The 18,282-nt window shown below is 31.7% G+C and overlaps 1 protein-coding gene and 1 long non-coding RNA gene across 2 annotated transcripts in view; both read left to right on the top strand.

Moving 5' to 3' along the window:
- The first annotated feature begins 386 nt into the window (after positions 1–386).
- The window catches only part of cad (caudal type homeobox), a 94,732-nt gene continuing 76,836 nt past the window's right edge, over positions 387–18,282 (top strand). The window contains exon 1 of the mRNA XM_075296713.1: positions 387–2,101. Within this exon, the coding sequence (XP_075152828.1) occupies positions 1,375–2,101 (727 nt within the window). The 5' untranslated portion in view covers positions 387–1,374. The remainder of the gene's footprint in view (positions 2,102–18,282) is intronic.
- LOC142226617 (uncharacterized) lies at positions 9,554–15,143 on the top strand. The gene is made up of 2 exons (XR_012719715.1): positions 9,554–9,669; positions 14,640–15,143. It is a non-coding gene; the product is annotated as an uncharacterized LOC142226617 (long non-coding RNA).

Here is an 18,282-nt window from a genome sequence, read left to right as displayed (position 1 = left end):
AAATGCCATCTTGAATTGAAAAAGTCCAAGGCGGGTCTAGGCTATATGAGGGTTAAATTATGAGCCCACAAATCTTTGTAGTAATAAGGCAAACATTTAGACATGCCCACATACAAAGGCCTACAGGGTAAGTGAATGAGTGAGGCAATGAAACCGATGGGGTGTTTCACTGTGTATATGAAAGAGAGAACTATAAACGTACTTTATTAGTTGTTTCATATCTACATGTGTGTTTGTTTCCGTTAAAGCGGTGGTGGTTTTTAGACAAGCTCTTTTCCTCTTGCATCGTCTGTTTTCTTGGCTCGTCGTCGCTTATTTTGTTAGTTTACGAGGTTTTATCACCCATATACGTTTAGTCTTAACGTCAAAGGCAAGTTCGGTAGACGGTTATCGGGTTTCCATATCACTCAACAAGTCTACCAAGAAACGAAAGCAAAAAAAACACACACAAAACCCACACGGAACCCAGTACGCAGCTATTGAGTTTCACTGTGTAGTATTGTGCATGAAGCAATTCAGTATTTTATGATACGCAAACAAGTGAAGAGCAAGCAGCACATACTATACATCGCCGACGTCGGTGGAAAATAGGTTTTATTTCTTTAAAACATCTCATCAACGCATATTTACAACGGTTAAATTATAAAAATATAAAGAAATTAACAATAAATTCAAAAAAGACCGTAAGCAACGACGGCGACAACGGCAACGGTAATAACACAAATAGCAAGCATAATTATCGAATTGCTGCAATCACTAAATCACAATAGAGAGAGATTTATCAATAGCCGAAGAGTGGATAATCGATTACTGGATTATCGTAAATAGTTTACTTATGCAAATCATCGTACTGAGGCAACCATACATACACACGCACACATAAACGCCTACAAGAGATTTACCGTAAACACTTGAAGAGTAAAAAAATTAAATGAAAGAGTGTAATTGAGAGTGATAATACTAAAACAACAATAACATATAAGAGCATATAATTGCAAGTGATTGATTGAACTGTCATTCTAGAAGTGACAAATAACGGCTCATAAACTAAGCTCAATTAAAACAATCAAAAGTTAAAGTAAAACAAAAGGAGAAACGAAAACAAGACAACAACGCGTGCAAGACATATAAATAAAAAAAATTTACTATTGAGTGTTACAAAAATGACATAAATTTAAAAGAAAAAATATATATATACATTTTTTTTATAAAAAAAATGTTTAACATTAAAAATATATAAACCCAGTTTAGATATAAAAAAATCACCTAGTGTTCTTGACAAATAAAAAAATATATATATCCCAGTGACTATTTTCCCTAACCTCAATTTATACCGAATTAAGCCGCGTGAAACAAATTCGCCCAATCTACACAATGGTTTCCTATTACAATCCTTTATCCTATTCACAAAAACACACCGCTGCCAATTTGGCCTATTCAGCTGGTCAACCTTGGCATTGGAATGCCAATTACCATACACCGCCCAATCATCAATATCTGGGCGACATGGATTCACCGCATGCAACGGCCCATCATCAAATGTATTATAATCCCCATAGTATGTTTCATTCAGCCTCTAATACTGCTGCCGCTGCTGCTGCGGATTGGCATTCACCTTCATCAGCGGATAATTTTGCCCAAAATGCCGATTTATTACAACAACATCAGCTTTTAAATGGTGCAGTGGGAGCTGGTTCAACACCTTCATCGTCAGCGGGTAGTGCGAGTAGCACTACTTCAGCTGGTCCTGCATCGGGTAGTACAAATCAATTGAATGAAACTGTTAGCAGCATTGGTGATCCCCAACAGCAGCAACAACAACAGCAGCAGCAGCAACAACATCATATCACTGAGGGTTTACCCTCACCACCGATTACGGTTAGTGGCAGTGAGATCTCAAGTCCCGGAGCTCCAGCCTCATCATCATCACCCCATCATATTGCCCATCATTTGAATAATAACAATAGCCCATCGACGGCTAATGGCAACAATAACAACAACAACAATAGTATAAATAGCAACAATCGTTCATCACCGGTGAAATCACATCAATACTATGAGTGGATGAAAAAACCAACCTATCCAGCGCAACCAGCACCTGGTAAGTGGTTAAAATGTTATTTACAAATTTTATAATTATTTATTAATTTTTTTATTTATAATTTTGTATAAAATATAAAGTGAGGAATTTCTCTTCGAAATTTCCACCACTCTCTCAACAGTTATTTTATAGGGTTGCCTACTTTTGTTTATATTTTTAAATTCTTCCATAAACACAAATCATAGCTTCGAAATACTATCTAAGAAGTTTTTTTTTAAGTTTGGACAGATGGAATCATTTTTAAAAGTATAATAAATATCATTTGGAGTATCTCGAAATTTCGGTAGTTTAGGGATTAGCAGATTGGCACCATGGTGGAATTTGAAATTATGAATTCCGGAATGTTTTGGGTCTACGAAAAACATCAATATATATATTTTTTTACTTTTCTCACAATTTTATTCGGAATAGTTAACAACGATATGAAAGTTTTTTCTTTCAACTTTATATAGCGGTTATGATTATAATTCGATTTTAACTGTATTGAGAATAATAATTTTTGAATAGAAAAGTATATCAGTTCATAATTTCAGGAAAGTCTAAAAATTGTGGCTTCCATAGGCACCAACATCGGGAAAATAATTTATGCATTGAAAAAAATATTGTAAAAAATAGAGGTTTTTTGTTAGTCACATTTCCCTTAAAGAAAAGAAAATCATTTTAGATTTTAAGAAATAATCTATAAATTAATTGAGATATTGAATCTTGGGATTAAATTTGAAAACATAAAAAATAGGCTAATATTTATTTTGAGTATTTTACATCTTTGGTTTAAAGCGTTTTATGAAATTTGAAATAAACACACATTTTTGAAGAATTTGTTATAATTTGGATTTTTAAACTGACATTTATTTGTACGTGCACAGAAAAAATTTTCACCCAAAATATTTCCAATTAAAATTTTAATTGAATTTTCAAAAATATTCAATTAAAAATTTAATCGATTCAACAATTTTTTTATTTAATCCTTTCACTACCGATGTCCACCTAGCAGGACATTCGAAAACGACACCAAACTCTATTTCCCCGTTTAATTTTGATTTATTTCTCGATGTTATTTTAAAGTAGAGGCTTTAATCTAAATAAGCTATAAATATTTTACATATTGGTGAGCACTGAAATGCACTTTTATAAACTTCTTTAGCAATAAACGAAAAATACGAAATTTTGAGTCCATTTTTCTACTCTATGTAAATGGACATTCATACAAAAACTATGGCTGATATTTTTCGGGTTCTTTTTTGTATTTTTTCTCACACTTCAATAGATATAATAGGTCAAATAGCGCTTATTTTCATAGAGCTATTTGGTCACAATTCAAGAATCAAGTTTTCAGAACAAACTCATATAGCTATTGAAGTAATTGAGGTAGGTCCTCAGAATTACAATTTTTATTCTACATGCTGTTAATACAAGCAAAAACAGAAGAAAAATTTAAGTTTGTACCATTATGTTGACTTCGGTAGTGAAGGGGTTAAAACAAAACTCAATCACACACAAACAATTTTTTCTGATTCAATCACGAAATTAATTTTTTAATTGAAGACATTTCAATTAAAAATTAATTGAATCAATTAACCCTCAAATTCTTATGTCTTCAAAGTTTGACCGAATTCTATGAAATCAGGTTTGTTGTATTTATTACATCATAGCGCTATTTATAAAAATATGTTTTTTTTTGAAATTTTGTTGTACTTCTGAGTAATCTGCAGTCAAAATTAAAACTCAAACTTTGACAAAAAATGCAAAAACTACAAATTTTAAGTTAAATAATATTTACAAGAGATAAAAGTAATGTTGGTTTAAAAGTGTGTAGTGTAAAAATATCTATTTTTCTCTATTCTCTACTAAAATCAAACTGCTTATTTGTAAATAAAAACTTAGTTTAATGCGCACTGTATTTTTTAGGATACAACCACTATTTTTTTTTTCAAAAAAAAAAAAAAAAAAAATTGAAAAAAATATGGTATTCAGATATTCTTTATATATCATTTTGCATATTATATGTATATTTTTCGGAGGAATCGGCGATCATGTGCATTTAAGGGTTAATTTTGTGATTGAATCCAAAAATTATTTTTTTGTCTGTGGAATACCTCTGTTGATACTCGTATATCGCAAAAGGAGAATGAAAATTCGAGAAATTAAATCTGTATCCTGTATCCTATATCACTAAAAATTTTAAATGTATCACTAAATAGATTACTAAAAATTTCGTTATTTTAAAGAAGTAGCAGAATGAATAACTACGTGGTTAATATGGTAATGGTGGCATTTTTGCTATATGAGAAAGAAGAATTTCGTAAATGGTAGTAAAAATCCAAAAATGACATTAAATAGTCGGAATAAAATTTAGTTACATTTTCGTGCGGAGTAATTCACTACAAACACAACCAAATAAAAAAGATTTTCTTAACCAAAAAAAAAATTGTAAAAAGGATGCAACATCATCAAAATCAATCTTAGCCTATATTGAAGGTTTTTTATCTGTAATCCAAAGATTCAAATATATCAATTAATTTGAAACTACCTTGGTTAATTTTAGAAAATTTAAATTTTAAATTTAAATTAAATTTGTTTAGGCAGTAGCCGACTATCAAACCCTTTTTCGGGAGGTTCAAGTGTAGTTCACTTTGGGTTGAGTGAATTACCCGAATTTATTCTGATAATTGGTTGATAGTTTTGCTGCAAGTAGAGGATGCTGATGAGGAATGTGGTAATTCCGAAACAGCTGTACATCCAACCATCTTGCAGTCTATAGGGCTTTGCCCAAATAAATTTGACAAGCATAATTTTCCTCTGTTGGTTAAGCTACACTTGTAGTTTAGTCAATGCATGGCTTTAAGCTGAGATAAAAAAAACGAAAATTAAAATTTTAGAATTATTATTTAAATTTTAACATTACATTACAGACATCACGCCGATATCACAAAAATAAGTAAATGTTTTTAGATAAATTCAAAAAAATGTATTAGACATAAATAACTTTTTTCACTTCATTTGAACTAAATTTGAATTTACTTTCAATAAAAAATTCTTTTTTGTTTAAATTTGGTGTCTTAAAATTTAACACTCAAAATAGAGGTTTCACTATTTCACTAAAGCCAATTTAACTTTATTTTAGTTCATGGAACTATTATGTTTGGAGAAAGTTTCCATTACTCTAATAATTTTTTACGTACGTTACTTAAATGAACTAAAAAACGGGGGAAAATAATATATATACGAGGCATAAAGGTTTACTAAATTCCTAATTCTCACAAATAGTTAATTATTTCTTAAAATTTGTAAATTTTACTACAAATGCGCCCATCTTGAACTTCGTATGGCACTAAAGATATTCTTGAAAATTTGAACTCCAATTTTTTCTTCAATACAAAATATTGTTTAACAAGTGAAAATTTTTCTTGAATATATTGAAAATATTAATTTGTATTTGTGATATCGGTGTGATGTCAGCGTTTGTAATACTGTTTAGTTAAAATTTTCTAAAAATAATCTAAATTTTCTAAAATTAACCAAAATTGTTCTTCCTGATGGGTTCACTGTTTTTTCAGTGTTGGCTCGGAATCAATACCGAAATAATTTAAGTAAAAACCAAATCATTATCACAATGGACTGAATAGTCTAAGTGAGCCTGATACATCGGGCTGCCACATAACCTAAATCATTGGAACTGTACTGGTTGTCTTATATTTCCAATTTCTTAGGTATACATTTTATTCAACGATCCAAACAAATGAAGATTTTTCATGGATAACAATAAGAATCAATGTATACAAATGCCCTTAAAATGTATCCAAAACCACATCAATTTTATCATTTGCTTATAAAAGTGACTAGCCAAAAAAAATCACCTAAATGTTGAACTATAGAATAAAAAAATTCGAATTTTCTCTGATTTTGATTTGTTAGGGTATGCCTGCCATAATATTGACCACATGGATTAAACATAATACCCACCAATAAAACTTAATTGCAATCCTACAGTTTTTATGGACTTAATGAAGTAACAGTGCTCATATACCTCTTATACGTCTGCCATTCAAATCGGGGGGTCATAAATTGAATAAATAAACAGAAATTCTGTTAAACCTAAAAATACACATTAAAGAGATAAAATAACCTCAACTGAAAACAAAACCCAGAGACAAATGAGACAATTTTTCTTTGATTCCTTTAAAACACAAACAAACATACTTTGTTAAGGTGATGGAGATTCTGATAAAAGGTATAATGCAATCAATCATCAACATTTCGATTGGTTTGGTATTTCCTTTATGATGACGAACTATAAATAATGGTTTAGCTATGAATAAAGATGGTTGATTTATCCCCGCCTTTTTCTTTCGCTTTCATCTACATCCCTATATTCAAGATTTTCAACATCATCCACAAGGTGGTAGAGTTAACGAAAGAATTCCTTCCTATATGTACTTTGCTATTTCAAATGTGTTCTTTCGTTAACATACGTTAGATTCCCCAGCCAATGATTTATTATTCTAGAATTAGCCTTTTTTAATTTTTATAACTCCCAAAGTTTTTATTTCTTTGCTCACTTTGGTTGTGATTAGCCATTGGGTATTGATTTTGACTGTGGTTTATGGTCTTGAATTTCATTGAAAAATAATCGAAATAAAATTCATCATTCATCCTACAGTGCTTGATTTTTGTGCTTAATGTTATTTTGAAATATAAATCATTTAAGTTATCACCATGACAAACACACAAAAAGTAGATTTTTATTTTCAAAAAATTTAAAGTGCGTTTAGCACGAGTATGTCATATACAATAGCTTGAAGAAGAATTTTATAATGGTCTGTACGCCTGTAGAAAAAAAAACAGTCTGGTCTTAACATTCTTTGAATTGTCAAAACACATAAATAATCCTTAATCTTGTGGGAATCCTCCTCATGACTATGCTTTGGGATTTGATTTGACATTTTGTGGCATTTGAGTGATTTTGATTTTTGAAATCAAACTGGGAAATAAAATAAAGGAAATAAAGTCTGCTGAGTTAAAAGGAGACTATGTTGAAAATCTGTTTCCCTCTTAGACGCAGAAAAGGAATAGAGCGAAGTCTTATTTTTGGATGAGGAACATGGAATATTTCTGCCAGAAATAGTTGTCAAAATCAGATCACGGTTGCCACAGTTGGTAGAAGTCTACCAAAAATGGTAGATATTTTACTGTTTGGTAGATTGGTGGAACTCTTGCTATTTTGGTAGATTTTGCAAAATAGTCCTCTCCAATTAATAGGTACTTTACAAATTTTCTAGAGAAATAAAATTTTGACAAAATTTTCTATAGAAATAAAATTTTAACAATATTTTCTATACACTGAAAAACCAGTGAACCCACCAGGAGAGAAAATTTTAGTTCATTTTAAAAAAAGTAGATTAATTTTAGAAAATTTTAATTAAACCATATTATAAACGCAGATGTTACACGGATTTCACAAAAGTAAGTAAATAATTTTCGAAAAATTCAAGAAATTTTTTTTAAACAACATAATTATTTTTCACTTAATAATGAAAATTTCGTAGTTTGAAGGATGAAATTGTAGTTCAAAATTGCAAAAACGGCTTTAGTGCCATACAAAGTTCAAGATGGGCGCATTATTGGTAATATTTATACATTTTAAAAAACTATGAACCATTTTGTGGGAGACACGAATTTAATTAATCTTTATGCTTCATTTGTGTACAATTTTTTCCTCTTTTTTAGTTAATTTAACTATCGTACGCAAAAAAAATTATTAATGTCATGAAACTTTCTTAAGACGTAATATTACCATGAACTTAAATAGAATTAAATCGGCTTTAGTGAAATATAGGGTTCACTTTTCTGAGTGTAGAAACAAAATCTTCACAAAATTTTGAAAAAATTTTCTATAGAAACAAAATTTTGACAAAATTTTCTATAGAAATTGTTGAAGCGAGTTCAACAACATTACTTCAATTTTATTGGAGAGCGTATTAGGATTCGCTCCAACAACACATTTTATTGCCTCTACATTAATTTCTTCTTTCTTTTATTTAATAATTCCGTATTCTCTTAAGTTTTGAATATTCTGTTTTCTAAGAGAATGTTTGTCATGTTTTCTTTATTTAAGTTTATCGAATTTCATTTTCTACTTTTATTTATCCTTTTTCTATTGTTTTCGTTAAGATTTACCGTGTTAACGGAATTTGTAAATTAACTTTGAATTTTTCTCTATTAGAGTTAGTTACGGTTGAATTGTCAAAGAAGAAGGTCACGAAGACCAATAAATTCTTAGAAAAGAAAATTAAACGAACGTCTTTTCTTTAAGAAAGGTTTAGGCTTCGCGCTATATGACGTGCGCGATATCCAAACGAAACCAAACTCAAAAGCCCTTATGTTCATCAACGTGTGAAATAAGGCATTCCATTCAAAGCCCTTTCAATCTATAACGCGTAGGTTGAAAGGCAAATAAACATATGGTCCATTCGAGCCTCCTAATTTAACATTGGGAGTAGGAACAACCAGGAGCAACCGTAGCGCAAGAAACGTACCAGTGAAAATATACAACATTGGATACAAAACGATTCTCGACCGAGAATATAAAAGACGACTCCAACGAGGAGAGGAAAAAGACGACTCCAACGAGGAGAGGAAAAAGGCGACTCCAACGAGGAGAGAAACATAATCATCACCAGCGAACATCATCAACATCATAAAAAATTGGTAAAGAATAGATTGGGTAAGCGCAAATGTGTTGGTGGTTCGTGGTGTGATCAAAAGAAATCAGTGAATGTCAACGCTGTCATCTCGCGCATATAAAACGTATGCAAAAATACGGAAAACGATAACAAAATTCAAAAATTTCGTTTAAAAAACATTGTGTTTGGTCTTTCAGATTATGTTGCTTAGTGTGAACAGGCCCTAAAATACATAAAATTCAAAAACAGTGCTATAAAAATTTGAGACAAACTCAAACGTCAAAATAATTACAAGAAAAAGTGTAAAAAAGGAGACAAAGGTTAACATAGAAAACTCCAAAAACAAAAAACAAAAAAAAAAAAACTGAACGAAACATCAATTCCGTGCTTAAATATAAAGTAATAGACAATAATATTTGCAAGAAAGTGTGTGTGCGTGTAATTCGGTGCATATAATACAAAAACAAATACCCGCATACTATATCGCGAGAAAAAAGAAGAAAACAAAAAGATAACAACAACAACGTTTGTCTACGGGATAATAGAAAACGTCAAAAGTTGTCTAAAATACGATCCGTGCTACAATAACAATTTTCCCACAGTTTGTAATTACCAGATTGACAATTTTAGCAAATTAAAATTTTAACGGTCGTTCAGTGGTAACATTCCATCAATTTTCCCTTAAGACGACGATCCCTACTGGGTAACTTGTTGATCATATGACAGATGATCATTGGCATAAACGTCAAACAAACTGGTAAAGTAAAAGGACACAAGTGACCGACGGTAAGAACGTTTCGATTCTACGCGAAGTATTTTATTAAATAAATATAATTAAACGATATATTAACGCGTTCAAATAAACAAAAAGTGAAAGAAAATAAAGTAAGTAATTAAATAAAAGTGTGGTGACATTAAAATAAAGGCAAAAAGAATGAAAATAAATGGTAAAAAATTTTGCCTTACAATAGTGATAGTGTGTGTGTGCGAGAAGAAATTATTGGAACAAAACGGAGAACAACGGTCAGTGGCAAGAAAATATATAAACAAGAAGAAATAAATAACTAAAGCTGCATATTAATATTGAAATTATTGAGTTGAAATAATTTTACAAAATAAGTGAGAAATAAAAGTGAAAAAGGAACCAAAGATTATTTTCAAAGTACCGCTATAATAGTGTTGCCGTGATAGTGGAAAATTGTTACCCGTGGGAAAAAGTGCCAAATTGTATAGGGTTACCCTACCTTCAGGGAATTTTCCTCCGCGGACAGAATAAAAAATCCCACATACAAAATAAAATAAATAGACAATAAACAAACGGTGTAGTGGTGAAAAACAAATAATAGCGGTATGAGAATTAATATAACAAATTAATGTGGATTTACAAAAAAAAAAACGAAACAAAGAAAATAAACTAAATATTTTTCCACACAAATTTAACTAAAAATTAATTTGAATAAAAACACTTTTGCGGTGAAAAATAAAATAAATTTGGTTTGCATAAATAATATTGCCATAGCGGAGATAATTTCCTTCGCGGTTCCAGAGACACATCCAGCAAAAATTATTCGGTGAGTCGTTCCAATTTATTTTTCTTGGAAAATTTTCAAAATAGTTGTAACATACGACTGTGCGCAAAAAAGTACACGCAATCTTGGCGGCAGAGAAATATTTTGGAAATTTTGGACCTCTTTACATGTTACGTATACACTTGATAAATTTTTCATATCACACAACTTTGTTCCAACTTGAGTAATTTTTACGATTACGTCATCGCGACCAAAGTAAAAAGAAAACCACAACGAATGCACACATAATTTTGCCACAATTATTGCCCAGAACATCCGCGAGGGATTCAACAAAATTACATACAAGCCTACGAATTTTGAACATTTTGCTATTTTCTCTACTGGTTTTCATGTAAAAGATAATAATAATAGATTCGGTGGAGATTTAAGCCTGAAATATTTAAGCACACCGTCATTCAAAAATATTTAGTAGGAATTTTGCGATAAAAATATATTTACATTCAATTGTACAGCCAAAATACGTTCATTGCGATTGCATTTTTGATATATTGTCGACTCGTCTTCATAAGCGGGCAAATCTTCGAGATATTACAATCCAAAAGTAAATCTTTGCGACCCAGAAACGTATAATTTTCTTTGGTGTAGGTGTAAAAAATCACACAGGAAAATGGCTACGCGTCGAAAATTTCTTTTTAATCATAATCAGATCGTAACATTCTGCCAGGAACTCGAAAATCAAAAGGCAGAAACACTATCGGTTCAGTTACTAGAAATTAAAGATTTGGAATTGGAAAGAAGATGGCCACAGCTAGTTGCGAGTTATGAGGCATTAGCATTAGAAGATGAGAAAGAAGAACATGATTATAATGACGTTAATGGCCAAAAATTTGAAGAAGCTTGCGCTAAATATCAAAAATGCAAGGAAAGCATAATGATAGCTATTTGTTCTAAAACAAATAGTCAACAAGAAAACAGTGTCGATCATATTCCGCCACAACGAAGTGCGCCTTCTCTCAAATTGCCGCCCTGCGATACTCCACCTTTCGAGGGGGGATACTCTAAATGGCCAGCATTTAGAGACATCTTTTCAGCTGTATTTGGAAATCATCCACATTTATCCCCAGCTCAGAAGCTGTATCACCTTCGCGGTAAAACCCGAGGGGAAGCGAATGACATTGTGAAGAAATTTGATTTAACCGACGCCAATTTTAGTTTAGCATGGGAAGCATTGAGAAATCGCTACGAAAATAAGCGCATATTGGTGAATCAACAAATGAAAAAGCTTTTTTCGATTCAATCTGTTTCAAACGAGTCACCAAAGTCAATTCGACAAATACAAAGCGCGATTAACGATAGTCTGGCGATTTTCAAGTCTTATGAAATAGCCGTCGATAATTGGGATCCGATCCTCATACATATTGTTTCTTCTAAAATTCCCGACGACACGTTACGAGCCTGGGAAGATTCTTTGTCAAACCACAAGGAATTGCCTTCGTGGCAACAAATGGATTCATTTCTATCAAATCGAATTGAGAAACTAGAAACAGTACTTGATTTTCGAAAACCCAATACGAGGGAAAATCAAAATTCAAAATCCCAATCGTTCCATATCTCCGCGACAAATCAAAACTTAAAAACAATGTGCAAGAAGTGCAATCAGAATCATTGGCTTATGTCGTGCAAACAGTTTAAAGATTTGTCACCCACTGACCGTACCAAATTCGCTATGGAAAACAAATATTGTCTAAATTGTCTCTCACCTAACCATTTCAAGTCAGACTGCACCAGCAAGAGGCGGTGCGCAAAATGCAAGAGAAAGCACCACACGATGTTACACATAAATTCGAAATGTGATCAAACGCAAGAAAAAATTCAAGAAAACGGGTCCCGAAATCCTAAGCAGGATGGGCCATCAATTTCAAAACAAGCACATGAAAATACATTTTTGAATACCACCGAGCCGGTGGAAGAAGTTAATACACTCTTCGCGCAAAATGAAAGTACAACTGTTTTACCAACAGCGCGAATATTCTTGGAACATTGCGGAGAACTTTTTGCGGTTAGGGCACTTCTAGATGCAGGGTCAGAACGAAGTTTCATTTCCAAACGCGTTCAACAGAGGTTGGCCATCCCGATGGAGACCCATAACGCTCAGATTTCAGGGTTGGGTGGCACGGTCGTAAGCAGTTGCAAGGGGAAATGTATTCTAACTGTAAAGGCTCCGAAATCCGATTTCAAAATCATAATTAAAGCATTGGTCGTATCAAGTTTGGCTCATTTGTTGCCTTCGCGGCCAATCAAGACGACACTTCTCAATGAAGTGAAGGGTCTGAACCTCGCAGACCCATTTTTCCATAAGCCAGCCCCAATCGATATGATCATCGGTAGCGACTACCTTCCGTTCATCAATAAAACGGGATCATTACTTCAGATTGATGGTGGATTGGAGGCCCGAGAGTCTCAATTTGGCTGGTATCTGTCAGGTCCAGCAGATGCCGAACAAGTTAACGCATTTTCAACTATCGTGTCTGAATCCGAGGCATTAGCACTGCACGAGCAGCAAAAAAGGTTTTGGGAGTTAGAAGAGGTAGAGAAACCTCAGACCGAATCCGATACTGAAACATGGTGTGAGAATTTTCATAAATCAACGACTTATCGACAAAATGACGGTCGATATGTAGTCCGACTACCCTTCAAACAGGAATATCCACACGAAATATTCCTGGGGTCTTCGCGACACATGGCATTCGCTCAATACATCCGAATGGAAAAGAATTTAAGTAAAACGCCAGAACTAAAGCACGAATACGATAAAGTTCTTCGCGAATATGAGGAGTTAGGCCACAAGGCACTAGTAAAAGCAAATGAAGAAAGCGGTGACAACGAAATAAACTATTTTCTTCCTCATCATGCCGTGGTTCGCCCAGAAAGCAAGTCCACAAAAGTCCGCGTTGTGTTCAATGCGTCGAAAAAAACTTCCAGTGGACATTCTTTAAACGATGTTCTCCATTCTGGGCCGATTCTGCAACAAGACTTGGTGAAAGTCTTACGAAACTGGCGGTACTATCAATTCGTATTCAACGGCGACATTCAAAGGATGTACCGCCAGATATGGGTCCATGAAGACGACCAGAAATTTCAACAAATTTTATTTCGTCCCGCACCCAACAAGCCTGTACAGAATTTTCAATTAAAAACCGTTACCTTCGGCGTAAACGCCGCCCCATTCCTCGCAATTAGAACCCTATCAGAATTGGGAAGAGACTGCAAACTATTATACCCACAAGCGTCACAAATTTTGCAACACGAAGTCTATGTCGACGACGTATTATCAGGCGCTCCTTCCATCGCGGAAGCCAAAATCAAACAGGATCGGCTAGTAAAGGCTCTTTCATCCGCTGGATTTCCCCTTAAGAAGCTTACTTCCAATAGTAAGGCTCGTTTACAACGCTGGCCCCGAGAAGATCTTCTGGGCGAAGAATTTTTAAACATTGAAGATCACAGCGCCAAGAAAACACTCGAAACACAACCCCGTGAAAAGCGGGTTGCTACCTTTTTCACCACAATCGACGGAGAAGATATGAGTTCAAGATTTTCGTCACTCAATCGCTGTCTACGAGTCTTATGCTATATGTTCCGATTCTATAACGCCTGGAAAAGAAAAATAGTCACCAATAACAATTTTCTACGTCAAGAAGAAATCTTATTTGTAGGACATCGTCTCATTCTTCTATCACAACAGACTGCATTTCCAAGAGAAAATGGAAATCTACGAGATAAACGAAGAGTATATAATCAAAACAGACACCTCCCCGTTCATCCATTTATCGGCGATAAAGTCCATCTCCTGCGCGGAGCACCAATCTTCGCCACACCTGAAATATCTCACGACGTTCCAGAAAACTCGCTATCGCTACTGAATTGCTGGGAACGACTAAAATCTCTCCACCGAATCTTCGCACATCGGTGGAAATCTAAATACATTATCGAACCTCAACAGCGAGCAAAATGGATTACGAACAATAATAATATTCGGTCAAATAATTTTACAGTAATCAGGGACTTGCTACCACCCACCGAAAGGCGAGTTTTGAAAGTCCACTACAACGACCATCGAAATGTTAGGGTAGCCGATACTCTAACACAAAACGGCACAAAAACTCGACCGATGGTTAAATTGTGCACATTGGTAACTAATACCGCCCAACGCAAATACAGTCCACAACACCACACCGCCTCAAGAAATCTAGCACAATCGCGCGATTTGATCACCCCCACAAACTACTTAATCATTTGTACGAACTTCTTTCTGTTCTTTACTTACAGGTCAATATATGCCATTGACGCAGCAGCATTAGCTATAATGCAATATTACACCGATTGTACAGTCAGGGGCGATCAAAGCTGCACATGCCTATAAAAAGAAGGACGAGACCAAATCACTCTTCCGTGCTGAGGCGGGAATATGTTGAAGCGAGTTCAACAACATTACTTCAATTTTATTGGAGAGCGTATTAGGATTCGCTCCAACAACACATTTTATTGCCTCTACATTAATTTCTTCTTTCTTTTATTTAATAATTCCGTATTCTCTTAAGTTTTGAATATTCTGTTTTCTAAGAGAATGTTTGTCATGTTTTCTTTATTTAAGTTTATCGAATTTCATTTTCTACTTTTATTTATCCTTTTTCTATTGTTTTCGTTAAGATTTACCGTGTTAACGGAATTTGTAAATTAACTTTGAATTTTTCTCTATTAGAGTTAGTTACGGTTGAATTGTCAAAGAAGAAGGTCACGAAGACCAATAAATTCTTAGAAAAGAAAATTAAACGAACGTCTTTTCTTTAAGAAAGGTTTAGGCTTCGCGCTATATGACGTGCGCGATATCCAAACGAAACCAAACTCAAAAGCCCTTATGTTCATCAACGTGTGAAATAAGGCATTCCATTCAAAGCCCTTTCAATCTATAACGCGTAGGTTGAAAGGCAAATAAACAGAAATAAAACGTTGACAACATTAAAATGTTCACAAAATTTTCTATAGAAATAAAATTTCGACAAAATTTTCTATAGAAATAAAATTTCGACAAAATTTTCTATAGAAATAAAATGTTGACAAAAAATTCTATAGAAATAAAATTTTGACAAAAATTTCTATAGAAATAAAATTTTGACAAAATTTTTTGTAGAAATAAAATTTTGACAAAATTTTCTCTAGAAAAAAAATTTACAAAAAAAAAAATTACTTAAATAGAATTAAATCGGCTTTAGTGAAATATAGGGTTCACTTTTCTGAGTGTAGAAATCTTGACAAAATTTTGAAAAAATTTTCTATAGAAATAAAATTTTGACAAAATTCTATAGAAATAAAATTTTGACAAAAATTTCTATAGAAATACAATTTTGACAAAATTTTCTATAGAAATAAAATTTTGACAAAATTTTCTCTAGAAAAAAAATTTACAAAAATGTCCATAGAAATAACATTTTGATAAAATTTTATATAGAACTAAAATGTTTACAAAATTTTCTATACAAATAAAATTTTGACAAAATTTTCTATAGGAATAAACTTTTTTTCTATGGAAATAAAATTTTGGAAAAATTTTCTATAGAAATAAAATTTTGGCAAAATTTTCTATAGAAATAAAAATTTGACAAAATTTTCTATAGAAATAAAATGTTGACAAAATTTTCTATAGAAATAAAATTTTGACAAAATTTTCAACAGAAATAAAATGTTGAAAAAATTTTCTAAAGAAATAAAGTGTTGACAATATTTTTTATGGAAATAAAATTTTGACAAAATTTTCGGTGGAAATAAAATTTTTATAAAATTTTCTATAGAAATAAAATTTTTACAAAATTTTCTATAGAAATAAAATTTTTACAAAATTTGCTATAGAAATACAATTTTGACAAAATTTTCCATAGAAATAAAATTTTAACAATATTTTCTATAAAAATAAAATTTTGACAAAATTTTCTATAGAAATAAAATTTTGACAAAATTTTCTATAGAAATAAAATTTTAACAAATTTTTTTTATAGAAATTACATTTTGACAAAATTTTCTACAGAAATAAAATTTTGACAAAATTTTCTATTGAAATAAAATTTTCTATAGTAATAAACTTTTGACAAAATTTTCTATAGAAATGAAATTTTGACAAAATTTTCTAAAGGAATAAAATTTTCACAAAATTTTTTTTAGAAATAATATTTTGATAAAACTTTCTATAGAAATAAATTTTGACAACATTTTCTATAGAAATAAATTTTGATAACATTTATATGGGAATAAAATTTTGACAAAATTTTCGGTGGAAATAAAATTTTTACGAAATAATATCTTTTTGATAGTTTTTACAAAAATGTCTATAGAAATAAATTTTTTATAAAATTTTCTAAAGAAATAAAATTTTGACAAAATTTTCTATAGAAATATAATTTTGACAAAATTGTCTATAGAAATAAAATTTTGACAAAATTGTCTATGGAAATAAATTTTGACAATATAAGATCTTTGTGGATTTTTTTTGTTGTTGTAAAATTTTCTCCAAATTTTGGTGGATTATTTTTGCTCGAGTTGCAACCGTGAATCAGATATATAATGTGCGAGAAAAATAACATGGTTTTTTACTGTTTGGTAGATAGGTAGAATTCTTGATGTTTTGGTAGATTTTGCAAAATAGTCCTCTCCAATTAATAGGTACTTTACAAATTTTCTATAGAAAAACAAATTTGACAACATTTTCTATAGAGATATAATTTTGACAAAATTTCTATAGAAATAAAATTTTGACAAAATTTTCTATAGAAAAATAAAAAATAAAATTTTTACAAATGGTAGATTATTTTTGGCCCAAGTGGCAACCGTGAATCACATATATAATGTGGGAGAAAATTCTTGCGACAAACTACATGTTCTCTGTTTTCTCTCAATTTAGTTAAAATTTTCTAAAATTAGCCAACATTGTCCTTTTCCTTGTCTAGAATCGTCAACTTTTTAAATTTTGACTAGTATCAAGTCCTCCCTGAGATAAAATTCTAAACTTGCTGATACGAATATTTTATTGAAAAAAAACGCGCTTTTGAACAACCACCAAAAATTGATGAAGAACTTTTTTCAATTAGATTTTTGGAAGAATTTTCGTAGATTATTTTTTATTCGTGTGAAAACCATGACCCTGCCTTATATCTGGGCAGTCTTTTCTGTCCTTTATAGACATCTTCTGAAAAAAGGCTCTCTTGCGAGCAGCACTTGGTTTTCTCAGTGTACTTTGAAGTAATGATCTTATAACCTTCAGCGTTTCTGATTCTCTTTTCTTTTTTCATGGAATTGAAAGCAGTCTCCTCGTAATGTCTTTTGGCCGATTTCTCAATATTACAGAATCCCAGCAAAAAAAAAGCGTCGCCAAAAAAGTAGTGAAAATATGGGCTTGTCATAGGACAAATGTCCACCATTTCAACAGCCGCTGCACTGAATTTACATCACTTCTTAAGGTGTGAGGTGAATTCAGTGTTTTGGATGTGAATTAAGAAATTTTGTGATATTTTGACAAATAAATAATTTTTAAAATTGTTTATGATTTTTAATGCATTATAACGCTTGTCTGGAACGTTTGTCATCAACTATTTTCAAAAATGCGAAATTTTTCTAGAAAGAATTTAACTTTTTTTTCGGCTACATTTAAATATTTTGTGCCATTTTATTAATTCTTAATCTGTTTGTAACCTGTTTGAAACAAAAAAAAATTCCATTAAAAATATGAAAAAAGCGAGTTATAAAAAAATTGACTCAAATGAACTTCTTGTGCATTTAACCCTCTAATGCCTCAAATTTTTTGCCAGCTGATTAAATTTTCTATGTTAACGACACAAAACCAACTAAGCAAGAAAAATTTATACCGTAAAATTCACCATATGCTGCAAAGCCTCTTGAATTGTTTCAAATAAGTTTTCTTTTT

This window comes from Haematobia irritans, chromosome 2 (assembly GCF_050003625.1).
Source record: "Haematobia irritans isolate KBUSLIRL chromosome 2, ASM5000362v1, whole genome shotgun sequence".
In the NCBI taxonomy this organism is placed as follows: domain Eukaryota; kingdom Metazoa; phylum Arthropoda; class Insecta; order Diptera; family Muscidae; genus Haematobia; species Haematobia irritans.
The sequence above is the reverse complement of the archived record's forward strand: the minus strand, read 5'-3'. Positions and strand labels throughout refer to the sequence as shown.